Source organism: Acipenser ruthenus, chromosome 4 (genome assembly GCF_902713425.1).
Source record: "Acipenser ruthenus chromosome 4, fAciRut3.2 maternal haplotype, whole genome shotgun sequence".
Taxonomy (NCBI): domain Eukaryota; kingdom Metazoa; phylum Chordata; class Actinopteri; order Acipenseriformes; family Acipenseridae; genus Acipenser; species Acipenser ruthenus.
This window is the reverse complement of record NC_081192.1, coordinates 17,747,557-17,770,397: the sequence shown is the minus strand read 5'-3', so window position 1 is coordinate 17,770,397 and position 22,841 is coordinate 17,747,557. Positions and strand designations below refer to the sequence as shown.

The window sequence follows — 22,841 nt, the reverse complement described above, 5'->3', positions numbered from 1 at the left end:
ATTATTGTGGAGTGGGGGGGTGTTTATGCTACAACCTAACTCACTTGCAATTCCTTATTCTTACTATGATTGGCTGCAAAGACAACAGGGCTAACAGTGATTGGATAACGTTTTGTTGGGTGGGTTTTTATTGTGCACCGTTTCCTAGTAACTGTAATATTACTTGTGTAATAGAAAATAAAAAGGGACTCATCGTTAATATCTCCGCACGGAGCCCAAATGTTCGAGTCCGAGTTACACAAGGTCGAGTCTGACTCAAGTCCGAGTCCCGGATTCGAGTCCTACAAGTCTGATTTTGTTGTAAATTATGTGGCCTATTTATAACACTTTGTGTACCAATCAATCTGAAATTAAATAGAATTTAATAGTAAAACCACATTTTGAATGAGGTTTGATTTACAATGGCAATTACTTGTATGTCAGTGACATGCATCACCCATCACAGCTGGAAATTCAAAATTGACATAGATGGGGCATCATGTTCCCCAGATTTGGGTACTCAGTCATTTAGGCTGAAATAATATTCAAACCACGATTCAACACAGTTGAATAAGCTCTTCATTAGAATCTCTGTCCCTACTGAACCCTCATATATTTCAACAAACAAAGTGTGACCACAGGAGTCTCGAGGCTAGAGCCCATTAAAGATTTAAGACTTTATTATGAACAAAACAATAGTGTAATCATGTAGTGTCTTGCCTCATCATACAGCATTGTGGAAAATAGTCTGGTATATTCAGAATTGTAAATATTGATATTCTACTAAATTATATCTGCATTTACAGTTTAAGGTAAATGTCCCTAGCATAAAATAATTATTGCTGTTTTTTTTTTATTTTTTTTATTTTTGTTTTTCATTTGGGAAAAGTGGCACAATTGTTACAGTGTGTGTTTTTATTTTTATTAAATGTTTTCAAATAATATATGTATATTTATTATCCTTAAAATGCCTTCTAAAAAGGTATGCTTGTAGTTTCATCTAATGAACCTCAGCCCGTGGAACAGTTTTTGAAGCTGTCTCAGGAACAGCACCGGATTCAGCACAGCAGTGACTACACCTATCCAAAGTGGTTTATTCCAAACACACTGAAATACTATGTGCTGCTTCATGACATCAGTGAAGAAGACGAACAAAGGTATCTTCAGATATATATATTTATTTATTATTGCATTCAGCTTTTACTGAAGTGAAATTAGTTGCTTCAGATTTGTTGAACTAACGTTATACAGAATCAAAACTAATGGCTGATTTGTCAATAAATATAAGCTTTTACAGTAAAGTCTGTAGTACCGTAAGTCCCAGCGTACAGTATATTTTAAAATTCCCTTTTTCAGGTATTTTGGTTCTTTGCTTGCATTTTGTACTTCAATTTGGAACATACAGATATTTCAAATACAGCACTATATATAAAGGCAGTTTCCTCAATATATTAGTTATACAATGCATACTAACCTGGGTGCGTGTATCTTTTTGCAGGGCAGATTCTGTTTATGAAGAAATGAAACAGAGATATGGAACACAGGGTTGCTATTTACTTAAAATCAATTCCCAAACTTTGGCAGTAGCATCAGATGAGCAGATACCAGACCCCTGGAGCCAGTATTTACAGAAAAGTAATTTGCAAAACCAGGTATGAAATAGCAGTCAGTTGATAAACATTTTCTTATAGTCACACATTATAAATTGACCTATTATATGCATTAAATAAATTGTGATTACGTTTGAGCAAATGGAGGTGTCAAATGGAATGATTTAGAAGTTTTAGGGTAATATATACCGGTATGTCTGAAATGGAGAGGTAGAAACGTGATTTGTACACTATCTAAAAGAGTGCAGTAAATCATACTTGTTAATTAATTATTATTATTTAGCAGACGCCTTTATCCAAGGCGACTTACAGAGACTAGGTTGTGTGAACTATGCATCAGCTGCAGAGTCACTTACAATTACATCTCACCCGAAAGACGGAGCACAAGGAGGTTAAGTGACTTGCTCAGGGTCACACAGTGAGTCAGTGGCTGAGGTGGGATTTGAACCAGGGACCTCCTGGTTACAAGCCCTTTTCTTTAACCACTGGACCACACAGCCTCCTTGCAAGAAACAAAACTATTACAATTTAAATTGGACAACTTCAGTTTTACTCATGTTTAAAAAAAAAAAAACACAAAACTTTAAATTGTACAAATGAGAACCAGATACAAGAAATGTAAATTCAGTGTTTTAAAACTGTGTTTTAGGAATTGTTTGAAGATGGCACATCTGTCTTGATGGGCAGTAAAAATACAGAAAACAATGTAATTGCACCAAAAGTGGATGGGATCAATCCTTCAGTCAAAGGTAAACGAGGCATGTTGGAAATTACCATAGTGAAACACAAGAATTTCTTTTAAGTTGCAAAGTGTATGTTGAATTAATTGAAAACTACTATATACTATTCAGTTAGATGTGGTAGATGTAACATGCTACACCACTTCTATACTCATACCTGAGAATCCTGAGATTATACTGAAAAGCTGTATTATAGTAGGTTAAAATGAATGCTATAAAAGCATGAAGATGGAAATAGTGTATTTCTGCTTAACCAACAAGTTTTCTAAGAATCATGTATTGATTTGTATGTAGTTTCATTTTACAGTATCTTTATACAATGCACAACAACGTACTATAATACTTTCTGTGAAAATGTAAAATCTCAAAATCTTTTGTTTAAATGTGTAACATGGGAAAAATATAGTGATGGATCTCTCTTGTTTATTGTTATCCCATCCTCTTATAATTCCTATAAATGCATTAATAGTGCATTGCGATGCACACAAGCAAAGGGGAAGTAAAAAAAAAAAAAAAAAAGTGTTAGTTTGACCCGATATTCACAGTGCAGAAATAATACAAGATTAGTGAAAAGTGTAAATTAGTATTGTAGTCTCTGAAATTGGCAGAAGTTAAAAATATTACATTCAGATGCAGTAGGCAGTGAATCCTTCTACCACAGAATCAACCTTTGTTTGAAATTCTATTTTTTGTGGGTTATTACTGGAATTGTATGCATATGGTTCAGATGCTTTTATGTTGATGCTGCATAATTTGTATGTAATTCTCGTGCATGTTTTCTCAGATCATCATAGAGATTTTAAAGATTATTGCATTTCAAAAAAATTTGTTTTGCAAATACAAGGAATTGGGTATTCGAGAATTGTTGATTACCTTTTACCAGTTACAAGATTGGTTCATTTTGTTTTATGATTTATGAAAATTGAGGGTTAATACTGTAAATGTAAGCTGTGGCTATTGAATCATTATAATAGCTTTATTGGTGGGAAATGATTTATGAAAATAAAAAAAAAACAGGTATGGATATTTCTGTTGAAATTAAAAGACAATGGCTTGGACAATGCTATATTCTCTTTTTAAAACATGTTTCCTTTCAGCTGATGGTGTTCCCAACAACTTTGAAACCCATCCTCTTCAGCTAGATCACCCCAGTGATCCAGGTGGCAGCCTTGATGGCCTTGATGATACCTTAAAGAATACGGTACAGATAACTGATGGGAAGAAACCTAGCACTGTGACCACACATGGCGCATGTTTGACACTTAATGATCACGACCGGATTAGACAGTTCATTCAGGAGTTTACATTCAGGGGGCTTCTACCCCATATTGAAAAATCTATCCGTCAACTTAATGATCAGGTAAGAGAAGACATTTCACTGCTGTTTGCTTGTGTATTAACTTGCTTATATAAAAGAAAAAGTTGCTTACTGTGTTAATGTTAAAAAAACTAATAAATAAAAGTAACTCTGCTTCTGGGGTATTTCGATTTAAGAATGCTTATTAGGGATGTGCTTTTAGTACATTTTTATGAACGTTTAAATGCTATGCAGGTGTCAGCGTAAAAACTACTTGGAGGCAATTGCCAAACTCCTTCCTTTTTATAATATCTGCCCTTACCCTGACACCACAGCAGTCGGATAAGCGACGGGCTACTGTACGTGATGATAAATTGCTAAAACGGATACATTAAAAAATATGCGTTTGGTGAAATGTGTCGTGTGACTGGTTATACGTCCTAGCATATTATTCAACATTTAACCACTTTAGAGTTTTTATACGTTTTTAAATGCTTAAAATTCCCAGATAGGTTTTTTGAATTGCTATAATTCGACCTGAGACAAACTGTTGCTGCCATATTGTGGTCACGCGACTTTTAAGAGTTTTGCTGGATAGACAGCACACTTGAGATATTGTTGCCGTTCTAGTCTTGCAGCTTATTGTAGATCTTATGTTTACATACAATGGTGTGAGGTACTTGAATTTATTGTTGCTGCATCTCTGTCTAAAGCCCTAGTGGGAGTCATGATCATTTGTTCCTCACATTTACTTTTAATAATATCTAAACTGTACCAGAAATAGACAATCCTTATATAAAGTAATATATCTTCTGTTATTTTGCATATTTTATAAGGAAATGTGATCTCTGTGGTTTTTAAATGAATGTTGGACCAAATAATTTTGGCCTGCTTCCTAGCTTGTTTTACATGAGCCACGTGCATTTTATAATTGGGGTTGGTTTTTATGTCTGTCTAAATAAAAGTTTTTGCTTACAACTGATTAGGTACATTTTGATTGTCTATCCCTACTTGCATTGCATGTTGAAATATTGGTGACTAATGCATGTTCTTTCTTTTTTTTTTCAGCTGGTGTCCAGAAAAGGTCTGAGTAGGTCTTTGTTTTCAGCGACTAAGAAGTGGTTCAGTGGCGGCAAAGTACCAGAAAAAAGTATAGCTGAACTGAAAAATACAGCAGGTCTTCTGTAAGTATTGTGGTTGAGATTATTACATATGAGGCTTTAAAATTCCACATTTTCATGTGATACGTTAAAGGAACAGCATCTACATGTTTGTAATGGGGGGGGGGGGGGGGGGGGGTAAAAAAAGTGGTTAGACCAGCAGACCTGAAGTGTTATATACCAAAATCAACAGAAAACATGACTGCACTTCTGTTTTAAAAATGTATTTAGCATTTAAAACATTTTGCGTTTGACATTTGTATCTGATATAATATATGCCTGAATAAGTTACTTCAGCAACGGGACTTCAGCTAAAGCACCTTGGCGCACTTTTAATAATAACACAGACACAGGAACAAATCACAAGGTTGCACAAAACACTAACATATAAAACAACTCCAAAGCTACGGCTATCATGGTGCTGTTTCTTTTACTTTGTACTTCCTTTCCATTCAGGCTGGGCCAACTGCCTCCACTGAACCATCTCTACAAACAAACATTTCCTTTGCTCTTTTATATGGTGTGGCCAGGGGAAATTGACTTCAGTAATTTAATCCCACCTGGACACTTTCCATGCTTTTCTAATTAACTAATAAAACAATACACAATTAAACAATTTTAACCATTTAATTAGCTTGTGCCTGTGCAAAGGCAGCCACAAACACATATTTTACTTGTGCAGGGCCTCTGCCCTGTCACTCTCCCCTACTCCCTTCTCCCTACTGCTTCATGCCATTGATTCTCAATGTGTGGGTTTGCTGTCTTGCAGATATCCTCCAGAGGCTCCTGAACTTCAGATAAGGAAATTGGCGGATTTGTGCTTCTTAGTGCAGCATTATGATTTGGCATATAGCTGCTACCATACAGCCAAGAAAGACTTTTTGAATGACCAAGCAATGCTTTATGCTGCTGGTGCTCTGGTAAGTGGAACATATAACAAAGTTTTCATGGGAATCCTTCATACGCACTGTGCTTGGACACTTTCCCTAGGGACTGTCTGAGGTGAAAAAAAAAACAAAACACTTTGACAAACGTTTGTAATAATAGTGTAAAGCTACGTAGAGATTTGGTGATACTAAGCCTTAGTTGTAGTCGATTTAAAATGTCACATTATTAAACTGAAACTGTAACTAATAAATGGAGACCCAATAAGGGATTTTAGGAACAGATTGGTTGGAAGGGATTATGTTGAAAATTCGGAGATTCAGAGTTTCACATGCTTTTCCTAGAATACCAGAGCAGGTATCTGAGACAAGCTTACCAATCATTTTCTTAAATGACACCTGACCTCTCTGGAACTGCTATTTTTTTATAAAGAAATGTTTAATTTACAAACTAACCCAGTGGTGGCCAATACACCAAACACGGGGTTCCATTTTGGTGGACCTCAATGGGCTCTGCGATCCACCAGTAAGCGATGACCAATAATTATTAGCAGGATTTAATATAATAGTGTCAAACATGTAAGATAGCAATAATAAAAAAGAACAACCACAACAACAAAAACTTTACAAATGCACAATCAAAGCATTTTTAATATTAAACAGGTAATTATAAAATAAACTTACCAGCAGATTTCATCTGAGTCTTGCAGGGTGCTATGCTAACTTTTTTTTTAGGCACATGTGCGCCTAAGTTAAATGTAGGCATGCACTAAAAAATTTAGGGGCACACAAACAAAAATACAATTTTGCTCAAATTTATTGTTGAATAACTACATATCTTTCTTTCCTTCCTTTTTTTTACGTTAGCTTACGTGTTTCAGGGGGCGTGTATCTGGGGGCTTCTAATTTCCTGTTTAATTAGTATCTATTTTCTATTTAAGCCCTGATCACTTGCACCTTTTGTTTCATTTTCCTCCTCCTCCCCTCCTCCACCTTTCATACATGCCTTCGCATCGGTCTACTCTGGGGGGCAAGTGAGTCTCACTTCCCCGACCTCAGGGCTAGGCATCCGCCTCCCTTACCTTCAGGGGGGTTCTCACCATGTGAGTCAGAGCGGACCCCCAGCCACACTCTGTCCTGTCGCAGCTCCTGCGCTTATCTTACCTCACTCGAGGCTCTGTTCTATTCTGCCTTTCTTTCAGGACGTGGCCACTCACTCGTGCTCGAGTCCCATACTAACCTCCATGCTTCGTCCTTATTTCAGGTCCCAGGCAGCGTGAAGTCTGGGCCAATCGGGGGTTTAACGAGCAGCGCCCCTTTACAGAAGTCTCAGATGCTGGGTACCTCTCTCTCTCTCTCACTCTCTCTCTCTCTCTCTCTCTCTCTCTCTCATCTCCTTTTGTGTCCCAGTCTACCGGGACTGACTTCCTCTCGAGGGGTGGCTCCCTGTCATAACCCTTGTATGTGTTTTCGGTCGCTGGGTCCTCTGCCCCTGGGATGTATCAGCGTTGTCGCCCTCAGTCAGCAACCATCTTTTCTATCCTGTTTTGGTTGCTGGGTCCTCTGCCCCTAGGATGTGTCGGCCTCGTCTCCCTCAGTCAGTGACCACTTTCTGTCCTACTAACTGCTCCTTTCTGCTTCTTCTGCCCTAACCTTACTCCCCCTAGATAACGCCCTGTGAAATAACACTTGTGCAGTTCAGTACTTTTGCATCAACAAATTTATAATGGACAACTTTTTTTTGCAACTTAAATTATTTAACTACTGGGTAGCGTCTTCCTCAGAATGTATGGTGCAGTGGTTAAAGAAAAGGGCTTGTAACCAGGAGGTCCCCGGTTCAAATCCCACCTCAGCCACTGACTCAATGTGTGACCCTGAGCAAGTCACTTAACCTGCTTGTGCTCCATCTTTCGGGTGAGACGTAGTTGTAAGTGACTCTGCAGCTGATGCATAGTTCACACACCCTAGTCTCTGTAAGTCGCCTTGGATAAAGGCGTCTGCTAAATAAACAAATAATAATAATAATAATAATAATAATAATAATAATGCAGCGGGATGGTCTGGCTGACGTTTCTGGATGTATGCCTCTCCGCACATTGCGTGCCGTTTTGAAGCACTATGTTTTAATATATTTTCACGTTTAAACTTCAGGCTCCCTGTTAAAAATGCAGTCTTGCCTGCCATCAGTTCCCCTGCATCCTGACAAAATGTACAAAACGTGCAAAACATGGATTTTTTTTCCACTGTTGGTTGAACTTGTATGTTCTTTTGCTGCTTACAACTGTGAACATGCTGTAACTCGGGGTGTTGCGATGTGTCGAGAAAAAGATAATCACGATATGCATTCTAATGATTATTCGATCGTCAATAGTTTTAATTATTGTGATAATTTATTTATATTTATGATTTTGCACACTCTGAGAGTTGCAGCAACTGGAAAGAATGCAGAAAAAACTATAAAAGGAACACCCAGTAGATGGCGATAATGAACCTTTCACTGGGTTTTATATAGCCAGAAAAATCAACAAGAACAGTGCGCAATATAATCAGGACCATTTTGGTTTTAAAAAAAGACGATGGTCAGGTTATTGGAGAGAGGGCCAATTTGTAAATTGCACCATATTTTTTTTCAATTTGATTTATAATGTATTATAACGATTGAGCAATAACAGCTGAAAGAAAATCACGTTTATTTTTTATAGTCATCCTTTAGGAATTTCTAGTCATACACTCCCCATCAGCAGTAACAGAAACTGTTGTATGCTAATAAGTTAGTGCTTGTTCTGATTTGTCCCGAGAGCCACCAAAAATCTTTTGTGATCCACGTATTGGCCACCACTAAACTAACCTTTGCCATGGCTGCAGTTGACAGGCATTAAAGTAGCTCACCCCCTAGTGGTTATTTCTAAAACCACATTTAGATGGTTGACAGTTTTTCTAAATAGTTTGGTAAGCTTAAGCAGAAACAATAGCGAGCACACATAATATAATAATAAACATAACAAACACATAAATTAAATAATAAAAAATGTACATGGCATGAAGTACCCCTTTTAAAGTAAATCTTAAGCACCACCAACAATCACTTCTTTGTCTTATAGGAAATGGCGGCAGTATCTGCTTTTCTACAGCCTGGTGCTCCCAGACCCTACCCAGCACATTATATGGATACAGCAATACAGACTTACAGGGATGTGTGCAAGTATGTGGAATACTTCTCTCACAGCTATGAGATATAAATAGTACTACAATTAGCCTCCTTTAACGTTTGATCCAAAGTATTTAGAAGTATTTAATTCTGTTTTAAAAGTATCTGTTTTACACTCTCATTACAGGAACATGGTGCTAGCAGAAAGGTGTGCTTTGCTCAGTGCTGAAATTCTGAAGAGCCAAGCAAAGTATTCAGAAGCTGCCACTCTCTTAATCCGGATGACTAGTGAGGTAAAACAGCACTGGCCCCTATTTTCATGTGATGACATTTGTTTGGTGCTTTTCAGTCTGTAGAGTTTATGATCCCTTAGGCGAAATTAACCATGATTTATCTAAGGCGTCTCTAAGAAATAACATTCTGATGACATAGAAATATTGTAAATTGTCAAAGAATAAGTGATCTTTTAAATGTCAATATGTTACGGTAATTTAAGAATACTGCAGAGTCAGTGGTTTGCTCACTTCGAGCATCAGAACCATATTACTCACACACCTAACAAAAACTTAGTGGTCAAGTATTGAGGTTACACTCCATGAAGAGAGCTCTGACTTTCCTTTCTGAATATAGTCCAGTTCATACTTGGAGATACTAATTGTTATTGTCCTCCAGACGTTCACGTCACTTCATTGTATTTATCTTGCTCTTAATTGTATTACTTGTACTGTGATTCTTGAAATGTATTTTTGTTTACGACTGTAAATCGCCCTGGATAAGGGTGTCTGCTAAGAAATAAATAATAATAATAAGAAGAAGAAGAAGAAGAAGAAGAATTACCTTTTTGCAATCCTCAAATCACACTTAATGTATACCAGGGTTCTTTGTTGTTTATTTGAATTATCGACAGAGTTGTTTGCCACAGTGAACATTTTAACATAAAACCAGCACTGAAAAAGACTGTGAATATGACCTATATTTATACAACAATTTTCACACTATACAAAAACATGCTGTACAGACTATACAAATGCAAATGTGTTGCTGGAAAATACAGTAGTAATAGCATATAGGAATTGAAATATTTAGTGAAATGAGAGATGTTGTCTTCTGCATACGAAGTATGTTTGTCTGTACAACTACTGTATAGTACAGTACCAGTACTGAAATTACCAAGTATGCTGTACAGGAATAATAATAATAATAATAATAATAATAATAATAATAATAATAATAATAATAATAATAATAATAATATTTTATATAAGTATGTTGTATAAAATGTTTATTTTATAATTCAAGTTACTGTTATGAATAAAAGTATAAGCGACCTATATCAGGATATTTTTTAAAATAATCTTGGAGGTTGCCATGTTTTAACAAAACAGCCAAGCTTCCCTCTGTCATCCTGTTGTAGCTGATTTGCGGAAACGGTAAAATAAATTCATGCCTTTTTAAAAAGTGAGGTTTGTGAATTCTCAATTGAATAGAAAACCATGGAGTGCTAACTGATTTACATTGATAATAGTTTTATAGCCTGTCCCTCATTTTACACCACCCTGAACTAGGTGTCTAATAATGGAGCTAAATGGACTCTTTTGCGCCTCTTTTCAGATTGAAAATTGTCCATCTGCAACAAGTGCACTGAGATAAGATGTGTAGGAGCAACAGGGCCAGTAGAGCTCTGAGTTAAAAAAATAAATAAATACATTTTAAAAAAAGGCTTTTGAAAAGAGTATTTTGGCAGTGATGGGGTACACCCCGCCCCTGTGTTTATTTAGTAGTATTATTATTTAAATGTACTGTTTTGTGTTTGTTTAAAACCATGTTGTGTTATTATTGTTTTACAGCATGGATGGGGGTAGAATTCCCAGTCCAGCTAAACGTGTGCATAATGTGTCCAACTCCAAATTTAATTAAGAGATTTGGAGATGGACACGTGTATATATAAAGAGCGGGTCAGCCGCGCATGAGGGTTGGTTGGTTGGAGAGAGTTTTGGAGAAAGTAAGAATGAAATATATATAACCGTTGCTACTCGTGCTGGATTAGGACCAGCACGATACTTGTTTGTCTCTGCTTATGCTGGCCAACGTGCCTTTTGTTTTTTGTTTTCTTTGTTCAAATAAATACAAGCGCGTTTGCCCCTCACCCTGGAGTACTTGCTTGCCTGTCTATTTCCTGGTCTGGTGACGTCACTTATGAAGCCGTTCTGTCACATGGACCAAAAGTGGGGCCGTATAAAATTACCTTGCGTGCAAATAATTGAAAGTATGCCTGTAAAATGTACCCTCACACCACTAACAGATAACTGGTGACTACAATGACCTGTTCCTAGTGTTGGAACAGTTTATTGATACATTTATTTATAAAAATTGCTTTGTAAACATATTAAATCTAAAAAAAGGACGAGAACACCTCTTACATCTCGTACTTTGCCTATTATGCGATTCTGGTATAGCTTTAATTTAAAAAGCCAACCCATGAAAATCAGGCAGAAACTAGGGTTGCAATTCATGGGAGCAGAAATAACATTTAAGATAATTGTAATTTACATAATAATGACATTCAGTTGGCTCTATATATATCTTAAGATATTTTCCAACCCACAATTTTCAGAAAGCAAAAAAACAAATAACAATGCAGGTAAAATACTCATTGGTACATTGAAGAAGGCATTAGCTAAAATGTTTGTCTACTTGACTTAAACCCCTTTCACACTGGCATGGTGTACCCAGGTCGCGGGTCGGCTGCATGAGATCACACTGTTTTTTATAGAAGCAGGCTCAACCTGGGTGACAGAAGCAAGTAAATGCATGTACACAATGCCTGGAAGCAGCTTGTTACAGACGCTTCCATCCAAGCTTCTGTGGATTAAATTGTCTGCCCAAACGTTGATTAGAGCAAATGTTTCTTCATCCCTGCTGCAGCCTGGCTCAGTGTGTCTCAGTCAACGGAAATATGGCTGAGCAGAAATGTTGTTTTACGGAAGAGAAACCTTGACGTGGCTGTTTGTTACTTTGTTCTAATTACGAATGCCCATCATGCATTTTGTCTCGCTCGACCCGGGTACACACTACGCGGGATTGAGCATCAGTGTGAAAGGGGCATTAGTTATAGTCTTACCTTAAAATTCTTAATCGTTACACTCAAAGTTGTATAAATGAATCCACTTTATGAACAATTCATATTTTAGTTTGCATACAAAAAGCTTGCAAGACTAAATCACACAAGCAGCAGGGCTTGTATTTCAGTGTGCCATTGCAGGAATCCTACAATTTTCAAACCACTCTCTCCCTTTCTGATAATAGTGTGATCATTTAGTAAATTATGTGTATTGGATTAATAAAATATATAGAAATGCCCATCCCTAGTTAATGCCCTCTGTCACTTTGTTTCCAGTGTCTCTGCATTGATAGTCCAAATATGTTGAGAATATCTTGGAAAGTTTATTAATGTCTGTCAAAGTGCTTTTTTTATAGTTTTATTGAACATTGATTTGTTACGAGAGCATTGTAGTAACCTCATTATTATTATTATTTTTTTTATCAACTAATTTAGGATTCAGATCTACGAAGTGCCCTTTTACTGGAGCAGTCTGCACATTGCTTTATAAATATGAGAAGTCCGATGGTGCGCAAGTTTGCATTTCATATGATACTGGCTGGACATAGGTTTAGCAAAGCCGGGCAGGTAAGTTTCTCTCTCTTGTGTTTTTATGTCTTCTTTGTTATATACACATTAAGAGCTGCACTCCTATTAGCACTAATCTTGGATTACTTTGTCTCAGGTAGTGATGTAACGCTACACTAATGTCACGATACGATAATTGATGGTCCTGGTGGGCTACTTTTATGATGCATAATGTCATTATCATTTAATGACGGACTATTGCTAAAAGACGAAAATGAAATGAGATAGGGCAGAGTATGTATTCACACCAACTATTGAGGTGTTGCAGTCACATGCCCTCGCAGGGTATGCCACCATACTAGTGGTCAAAACAACCAAGACGGTTAATGCATAAATCTTCTGCACCAAAATGTATTTGCAACCACAGCGCAGCACACTTCTCGCCTCGTCACAGGAATTAGAAGATATAATGATATTTGGAATTTGTGACCCCCCCCCCCGGTGCTTTTTACTGCCCTGAAAGACAGCGATAAACTAGATTTTTTTTTTCCTTTTAAGAAAACTTAACTTCCATGTTACCAATTAAGAAAATATACATTTTCAATAGTTTGTTAAAAAAATACGGTACTAATATGAATTATATACAGTATTTCTATGTTTAAATCGCAATTGGGATTTAAAAAAAAAAACTTGTTCTACGAAGCGTCTAACTAGAATCTGTAGTTTTTTTTTGTTCCTGTAAAATCAACTTCAGCGAGTGACAGCTAAACGGTTAAGATAAGAGACTGTACTAGGAACAGTGAGCACAGCATTAACAATATGTTAAGGTACATGCAGAACCTGTTCAGTTTTCAAGTAGCCTTCAAATACATGTAGACGAATGCAGTTTTCATTATTGTGCATTTAAATATGTTATAAACTGATGATTCCGTAATTTGAAGTTCAGTAAAATAATAATTGTAGCATAATGCATTCTGGTAATTGTAAAGTAATATTTTATGTATTAACTTGAAGTATTTCTAAAAAATCGATTATACAATTAAGTGTGGTAATAATAATAATAATAATAATACTACCATAAAAATTGTTGTATAGGTCGCACTGGTGTAAAAGTCGCTCCCCCCTTTCTGAGACTTCACTTTTAGGAAAACACCTTTTTTGTGTTTTTAAAACACTTTCTTTTTTTTTTTTTTTACAATCGATTTGTTTCCTACATGCTCAACACCAATAAATAAAGATACACAAGTTTAGTTTCGAAATAACCCTTGTTTGCAACTTTTTATTCCATTAATAATTTTGCAGTGCTGTTTTTTGTTCTTGGTTAAACTGCTAGAAACTATTCAGTTTTTTCAAAATTTCTAAACAATTGGTTAAAGTAAATTTAAAGACATCAACATATAGATATAATACTACTACAGTACTGTAAATTCCAGTAGTAACAGTGTAAATCGCTGACAAATGGCACTTTGAATGGATTTAAAAAGTAATAAAATCAAATTGTACACCCCACATCGTATCTGTATTAACCTACTGGTATTTTATTTTAGCTTATCAAGTACCCAAACAAGTTCAAGAACATATCTTCTTTGCTTTACTGAACATTTCTTTCCAAAACCATACTTAGACAATAGTTCCCGCTGCATTGGCTTTTACAGATGCATTGTATTAATTCAAATTTAAAAGAAAGGTATTAAACAGTGCTGCTTCATTAATTAAAAAAGCAAAAAATAAAAATAAAAAACAATAAACTAAACAGTGCACCATTGAATAACCAGTAAACGATGCTGTACAAATACATTCATTTTGTTTTGTTTATCAGAACCATAATGCGTTCCTCCTCTATCATCTTGTTTTTCTTTTGCCATTTTAAGTTTGTCTTACCATGTATTTCAGCAAATTCAACAACGCGCAATTTCAGACCTGTTGAGTAACATTTTTGTTTTTTGACTGTCCTACTTTATCCAGTCTCAGTCACCTGCATTATTATAGCATTGCAGTTACAACAAACGGAAGACCTGATAAGTTTACTCGCCTTTCTAACCAATAGCTGTTTGCTACGGATCCCAGGGGCACGTTCAGTCTGAATGTTGACAAATCAATGGCTCGGCAGGGTAGGAATAAGGGAATTCATAGAGACTGACAGCTATTGTGTTAACAGTGGGGGAGTTTCCATGTGTGGTTATTTACACGTGATGTGGCGATGCGCGTGCACGTTTGGAAGAACAGCTTGAGAGGATCACTGCTCCCCATCCAGACAGCCTTGGGAGCATACATGCAAGGTGTCTGGCACAGATCATCTCTGACATATTTTATATACTGTTCCAAAAACATTTATGAAACCACCTTGTGTCTTTTAGTGATGTTAGTTTTCCTAGCCATGGTGGTTAAACTGTGGTGGCTGTATTTACTAATGTTTGAATTAAAATTAAAAAAAATGCAGCGTCTGAATAATATTATGAGTATTGATGTTTGTGCTTTTTTTCTTTGTATATACAGAAAAGGCATGCCCTGCGGTGTTACTGTCAAGCTATGCAGGTATACAAAGGGAAAGGCTGGTCCCTTGCGGAAGACCATATTAACTTTACCATTGGACGCCAGTCTTTTACATTGAAGCAACTGGACAACGCAGTGTCAGCCTTCAGGCATATATTGATCAATGACAGCAAGCAAACAGCCTCCCAACAAGGGGCTTTCCTGAGAGAATATCTTTATGTTTACAAGGTAGGTAAAGTGAAAAAAAAAATTCTTAAGCCAATAATAATAATGAATGCTTATACTGACAAGTTAAGATACATGTGATTTACTATATAGCAAGTTGATGAAATCCATGCTAGGCTTCACACGATTTCCATTACACGAGAGTAGATGTTAAAACTTTATGCTGATTTGAACTCGGCTCTTGCCAAGATAGCACCAACTAAGACCTAGCTTTACAGTAAACTAATGTGATCCATATGTGTCTCCATCCATTTGCGTTTCCTTCCATATGATGATGTAGATATCCTTCTGTCTGGTGTGAATGGCTGAAGTGTAATGTTGGCTCCAGGGATCAGCTTACTGCCTCCCTAGCGCATCAGCACACACAACGGCTGCGATGCTGGTGGTGTGGTGCCGTATACCTTCCACTTAATGATCGACTTGACTGTGCTCCAAGGGATATTCAGTGCCTTTTGAAGTATTTTTATACCCCTCCCGTGATCTGTGCCTTTCCTCAACTTTAGCCCTGAGTTGTTTTGAAAGCTCCTTGGTCTTCATGGTAGTATCTTTGCTTTGAATGCACTACCCAACTGTGGGACCTTACAGAGACAGGTGTATTTAATCTGAAATCATGTGAACCACTTTTATTGCACACAGATGGACTCCATTTAACTTATTGTGTGAATTCTGAAGGCAATTGGTTGCATTTGAGCTTATTTAGGAGTGAATACTTATCTAATGAAGACTCTTCAGGTTATTGTTTTCAATTGATTTGTTTTTTCACCCCCCCCCCCCCCCCCCATTTTATCACACATTGAAAGTGTTGAGTAGGTTGTGTAAATCGAAGGAAAAAAAATCCCATTCAAATGCATCAAGATTTCAGGTTGTAACACAACTGTGAAAACGTCCTATAGGCTGTATGTATGTAAAATAATAGTCAAGTAGGCAAATGTTTATGAAGGCAGTAGCCAGAACAATTCATACTTTTGGTTTAGTTTTTCAGAATGTATAAGACTAAGTAGCGGGGTAATAAGGCATTAATATAGCATTACTCATCCCCACGTGATGCTACAGCTGTTTAAATAACATACTTGCAATTCTTCTTTTCATTAATATCCTGACAACTTTATACACTTAAAACTTTTCTGTTTCAAAGCTGTTTTGAAGATGGCCGCTCTAGTGCACTGGGGTTTGAGATCTGTCCTTTTTAAATCACATAACAACATAACAACAAGTGATCTGGCTTTTTTGTTCCATACCACATCATGGATCGTTATTGCTGTGTTACCTGTTTGACAATGTGACCAATAATCCTTACACTATCAGTGCACTAGAGCGGACATTTTGAGAAGACTAAAGGTATAAGTGTAAAAAGTTGTCAGGATGTTAACAATGAAAATAAAAATGACAGGTACATTATTTAAACAGTTGCAACACGTGGGGACATGTAACAATATTTTTCAGAACCCCACTACTTACTCTTTAAACTTGGTAATTTACAAAGAGCGATTGTTTTAATTAATTTTTCATATCCTTTTTTTTTTGGATTTCTTAAGAATGTTAGCCAGCTGTCGCCAGATAGTCCTTTACCACACCTTCCGTTGCCGTGCATACAGAGCTCGGCAACACGGGTCTTCTTTGGACATGACCGGCGACTGGCAGAAGGTGAGTTTCAGTGACCTGTTTTTTAACATTATTTTCATTGCTTTTTGCGTAGACATGACTAAACTGTCTTATTTTCACTTTTAACTTTTACAAATACAGGTTTAGGAATAGGGCTCGAAATAAGCATTTGCAGAGTTCTGCCTCATAATTTTAAGGGCAAGGTTTAGTACTAGTATCTATCATAGGCAGGGTGTAATATAAGAGTACCGTGGGAAGTCAGTTTAAACTATTTCAAATCCATTTTACTAGGAGCTTAGTTAATGACTGAGCTTTATTAGGCTTATCCTAGAAGCTACAACCTTAGGTGCAGCTAATTAAGCTCAAAGTAAAGCCTGACATGGATTAAACTGCAATGCAATGGGAGTTATCTGTTATGCTGCATAGGGCATGCATTTTCTGGGAAGATGCACCCATTAAGCATCAGAAACTATAATAACACTGGTAAGAGAACATGAAAAATAGTTTAACTTGAAGGTATGCTGCGTGTATTTTTCTACCCAATATCCACTGCAACAAAAATAAAGGATACAAAATAAAAAGTGTAACTTCTTTTTTTTATCTTTCATGGACCAAATCACCAAAAAAAAGACATTAGCCAAAAGGCTCTTTTCTGGTTTAAAACATACTTTTTAGTGTTTTAAGCCTATGTTAAACATATTAGATTTGTCATTATTTGCTGTACATTATTTATCAGTATAACAAATATGTTTAAAAAAGGAATAGTAATAAAGCATACAATTAAAAAATCTCAACTACAAAAATAAAACAAAAGCACAAACTGCTGGAGCTTAGTGTTCAGGAATCTTACTCTTACAGTTGTTAACATGATACATCTAGTGCACATAAAGGGCTGGCACCCTGCAAACTATTTAAAAAGTATATGTATGGGTGTGTCTTCCCTTGGTGATACTACAACTTTGAGTTGGCACATGGCACTTTATATGAAGATTCGGATCAGCTGGAGACTATCTGCTGTTTTTTATTACCAGCTAGTTTTATACAGTTTCTGGTGTCTCACAGTTTTACTTAGGTCAAAGAAGCTTTTCTGACCCTGAACCGGATTTATGTGTGTTTCAAAAACGTAACTAATTAATATATTTTGTATAACCCGCAAAATGTCATGGTATAGCAGCAGCAGGGTGTGACTTGTCATATATTTCCAGTGGGAGGGGATAAAATACACAAACTACAAAACAGTAGGCAAGCCTATAGTAAATATACATCACTCATGTGCCAACAACTGCCACCATGCAAATATAGTTGTTGTCATTTAAAACTCTTTTTATTATTATTCTCTAACTAAAAGGCAATAACAATGTACGCTTAAAATCAGCCAAAAAATACATTTTTTGAAAAAAAGCACTCGGAACAAGTAATTGCACATAACCGTCTTGATAACTTATTCCTGTAGGAAGGGTATTTTTACCTAAAAAATAATTGAGCATGGAGCCTACATATTTAAAACTGCCCTGCTTGCCTTACTAAAACAGTTCAACCCACTCTGTGAAATGTTATTTTCAGTTACCAAACAACTGCTGTTGGCTGTTCTTCTGAGGTGGCTTCTGATAACTTGTCTGTTAATTGTTGATAGATACACAATTAGTGGGTTCAGAAGGCTTTATTGGGAGAGCACATGTTATTAGGAGGTGTACAGAGCAGCTGTTTAGTCTCACTCACCTATCTCACTTCTAATATCCCCTACATCAGGGTTCTTCAATATGCGGCCCGCGGGCTAAATCCAGCCCGCGAGAGCCTTCCTTTTGGCCCGTTGAGCACCAGCTGTCCTTCATTACAAAAGCTGAAATTGCTGATATGCAAGATTATAAGGTCGCTGCTATTGACAGGGTATTTGCTTCCCCTAACAAGCTTTTTTTTTGGCAGCCTAATACAGGAACATGTCAGCTGATTGGCCAAACTTTAATTGTGATGAGTTATCATTTTGGCATGTGTCACAAATCTCCGCCCATTTGCTTAGTTTTAGTGCCTCATTGGTTGAGCAGTGAGAGAAGGCTTCGTGCAATGTGAAAACAGCGGTAGTAATATTATTTTCTTTAGTGCGGAGAAACTGAATATTCTTACAAACATTGCTGCACATTAATTCAAAGGCAAAAATCCACGTCTGTGTCTAAAATGGCAAGTGATGTGTGGGATTAACATAAAAGAAACGACAACAAAGTGATGCATCAGATTTGGCAAGCGAGTCAGAATCAGGGGATACAGATGCAGGTAATGCACATCACTCGAAAATGCTTCCCACTTTCCAGACACTGGCCAAACTAGCAAGGTAAATGTTACGTATAGTGATCAACGTTTTGTTTTGTTGTGATCCTATTTTCTGTTGTGAGGAGAGAAATAAACGAAAAAACCAAATTGGTGTTTTTTGGGTTTTTTTGTATACAACTCCCCCTTTTCCACATTTATTTTTTGAAGAGTTTAAGTTAAATTTGACAGTTTTCACTTGCATGCACAGCTTAAAGAAAATGTGTAATTTGCCACTAGTTGCGAAGAAACTACAATGGCAGGGATGAAAAGAAAAAAAGCGATGTCTACTTTTGTACTGTTTCTGCCTGAAATACATTCATGAAAAGTGTATAATTTTAAGTTTGACATCCTCTGTGTTTATAGTTAATTCAGTGGAGCAAAGTAAATCCTCACCTATTCTGGAATATTACAGTTTTACATATTATTTTAGGATAAATAGTATTATTATTATTATTTATTTCTTAGCAGACGCCGTTATCCAGGGCGACTTACAATCGTAAGCAAATACATTTCAAGTGTTACAATACAAGTAATACAATAAGAGCAAGAAATACAATAACTTTTGTTCAAGCAAAGTACAAGTGTGACAAACCACAATTCAGTAATACAGCAGATAATAGTGATAGTTACATCAGGATATGATTAAATACAAAATACTACAGGTTAAACACTTGGCAGATTACAGTATTCTGAAGTACAGGATTAAATGCAGTAAAATAGGGGGCAGATAAGAGCAAAATAAAGCACATTTAAATGAAGGGTGATAGTGTCCCAGGATACAAACAGAGGAGTTCTACAGGTGCTGTTTGAAGAAGTGAGTCTTAAGGAGGCGCCGGAATGTGGTCAGGGACTGGGCAGTGCTGACATCTGTAGGAAGGTCATTCCACCACTGCGGAGCAAGGGTGGAGAAGGAGCGGGCTCTGGAGGCAGGGGAGCGTAGCGGAGGTAGAGCCAGTCTTCTAGTGCAGGCGGAGCGGAGAGGTCGAGTGGGGGTGTAGGGAGAGATGAGGGTCTGGAGGTAGCTGGGTATTGTGCAGCATGTGATTGGAACAGGAAAGTGAAAGTAGTTTTTGTATTAATTTAACTTAAATACATTAGTAATGTACTTTAGCTTAGGTATTGTATTAAGTTATATGATTGATTAACCTATTACATTTGACCTGTCGTCAGAGCAATAAAAATACTTTTTTGAAATCTTCCAAAACAACAGATGTTTGTCTCCAGTTTATTATAGCAAGGCTTGGGAAGTTGAGAGTTAAGACTTAAATGCATATGTCTATTTCCTTTATTTTTCATGTGATAAACTAAGTATTGTTAGGAAAATTAGCAATGCGGCCACCAGTAAGTGTTCAGGCACAGGAAATTAGCCGAAGAAACCGAGCCTGTCAAAGATCTTTTATTTGGGCTTAAAAAAAACAGTTTGGTAACAGTAAGAAATGCACCTACGCCACACCTCTCAAAGGTGGCACCGTGGATATGCACTTAAGTTTATTTTCCCCTCTGTTTACTGTCATGACATGTATTTAATTTAGAAACTTCATTTACATGCTAGAACATGCATATTTAGACAGTGCTACTTTTAATCTGGACTGAGCTGAGTAGGGTACTCTTCAAGTGGGCACCTTCCATCCTTGGTGTTTCGTCGACTAGCCCACGACACCTTAAGAGGGCTTGACAGTGATTCTGGCATCCCAGCATCACCCCCCTCCGTCCCCACTCAGCTAAGCCCAGCTTACTTACCTTCCTTTCCATCGACGTTGCTTTCTTTCTACTGTGCTTGAGGTCCCCAACCAGAATCTTTTCATCTCAACCAGAGCCAGTTGCTGCTCCTTTCTGCTGCTTCAGATAAGTTCTTCACTATGTGTCGCAACTCTTGACCACTGAATCCGATGTCTCTGAGAAACTGGGTTGTGGAGTGTGCCACAAGTCCTCGACAACCCACCTCCACTGGGTAAACATGGACTCTCCACCCTTGCTGTTCCGCTTAAGCAGCTAGTTGAGCATACCGACGTTTCTTCCCTTCATACACCTCATCCACAGCATCCTCCCATGGCACTGTTAACTTTACCAAGTGAACAAGGGGTGCTCATCCAGACCACAAGACACTATCTGGTTGAAGGTTAGTGGTGGCAATCTCAGGTGGGAAAATAAGCCGTTGTCCAACATCTGCCAGCATTTTCCAGTCTTGTGCAGCTTCCAGTTGTCCTAGACGATGTGTCTTAATGTAGCTGGCGATGAACACAAAGGACACCACAGATCCTCTCCTACCCATAGATTAAGGTTCTGTGGTGATGGGAGAACATCATGTGTTGACCTAATTAAGAAACTGATCCTGCTCTGTTCTATTGTCTATAGATCTCGCCAGCCAATATTACGTTGTTCCACACTCTCCCATCTCGTCCATTCTCCCTGCTTGGCTTGGGAAACTGCCTTTACGCACCTCATCCTCTCCTGCTTTTGCACCTCGTTGACTACCAGCTTCCTCCGTTGAGCTGGGGCTCATTGTGCCATGTAGGAGGAGCTGAACTGAGACTAAGGCCTCCTCTTCCATGCTGTACTTGCCCCATGATATCACTGATACGAAGGGCAGCCTTTTCCACAGCTTCCTTTGCCGTCTTTCTTCCAGTTTCAACACAGGTGCTGCCTCCCTCACACATTTGTTATGTGACTCTACCAATGCCGTTTCCAATTGAACCTTGGTGCACTTAAACTCCTCAGTTAGAGCTGAGACTGGCAGCTGCAGTATCCCTTTAGTCCCACTCTGCTGAGGCAGCGTGTAACTGACATATGAACTGATAACGCTTCCAGCTTCTCTACTGTTGTCAAGGAAACCTTATACACCTTGGCAGTAGACCAAACTGAAAGCACCAGAGTTTAAGTTTGTCCAGTAAAGCGCTGCTGTCTATGCTTTTCAAGCCTTGCACTGTTTGTTGTTCTCCCACACGAACTGTGTCCTTTAGGTCCCCATCATACCATCTCCCAAGACTTTTCACAGGCTTCTCAGACACACTTGGTATTGCCTAACTGTTAATTTAGAACCACTTATCCACTGCTATAACTTTAATTATAGAGATGCTCCTTGACTTGGTGGGCTTGAATTGCATTCGTGCCCATTCAATGTTATTTATTAGTTTGCCCAATAACCGATTAGTGCAGGCTGCTGTTGTCATGTCATCCATTCTAATTGGTGGCAGTTGCATTCCAAAAGCCAAGCTTTCTCCTCCCACTACCCATTTTGATGCCGTAATAATTACTTCCATTGCCATGGTAAAAGCTTGTGGAGAAATGGTGCAATCTGCCATTATTCCAATTTCTAGACATTGCCATGTAGTGGTGAATTCTGAAGTTGAAAAACAAAAATGCAAATCTCTGAAGTAGGCTTTCACTAAGTTTGTTATTGTCCTCGGTACACTGAAAAAATCAAATGCTGCCCGTGGTACTGAACCATATGCATTAGCTAAATCCAGGAATGTAACATGGAGCTCATTCGTCTCCTTAACTGTTTGAATTTGCTGCCAGATCACACTGATGTGCTCTAAGCATCCTGGGAAACCTGGAATACCGGCTTTCTGTACTGAAGTTTCAATGAAGTAGTTCTTCAGTAGGTAAGCTGACAATGTCTGAGCAACAGTGCTGTAGAAAATCTTGTCTTCCATGTTTAACAGTGAAAGAGGGCGAAAATGACTGATACTCGTAGAATCTTTTTCTTTGGGTATAAAGACCCCACCTGCGCGGCGCCATGCTCTTGGTACAAACTGTTTTTCCCATGCC

General features: G+C 37.6%; 1 protein-coding gene across 3 annotated transcripts in view; it reads left to right on the top strand.

Moving 5' to 3' along the window:
• The window catches only part of LOC117400221 (trafficking protein particle complex subunit 8-like), a 76,040-nt gene that overhangs the window by 14,033 nt on the left and 39,166 nt on the right, over window positions 1–22,841 (top strand). For all 3 annotated transcript variants that reach the window (XM_033999817.3, XM_033999816.3, XM_059022106.1), the window contains 11 exons: window positions 962–1,136; window positions 1,478–1,631; window positions 2,239–2,338; window positions 3,427–3,689; window positions 4,695–4,810; window positions 5,556–5,706; window positions 8,772–8,872; window positions 9,006–9,111; window positions 12,375–12,506; window positions 14,943–15,167; window positions 16,700–16,808. In XM_033999817.3, the coding sequence (XP_033855708.3) occupies window positions 962–1,136; window positions 1,478–1,631; window positions 2,239–2,338; window positions 3,427–3,689; window positions 4,695–4,810; window positions 5,556–5,706; window positions 8,772–8,872; window positions 9,006–9,111; window positions 12,375–12,506; window positions 14,943–15,167; window positions 16,700–16,808 (1,632 nt within the window). The remainder of the gene's footprint in view (window positions 1–961; window positions 1,137–1,477; window positions 1,632–2,238; window positions 2,339–3,426; window positions 3,690–4,694; window positions 4,811–5,555; window positions 5,707–8,771; window positions 8,873–9,005; window positions 9,112–12,374; window positions 12,507–14,942; window positions 15,168–16,699; window positions 16,809–22,841) is intronic.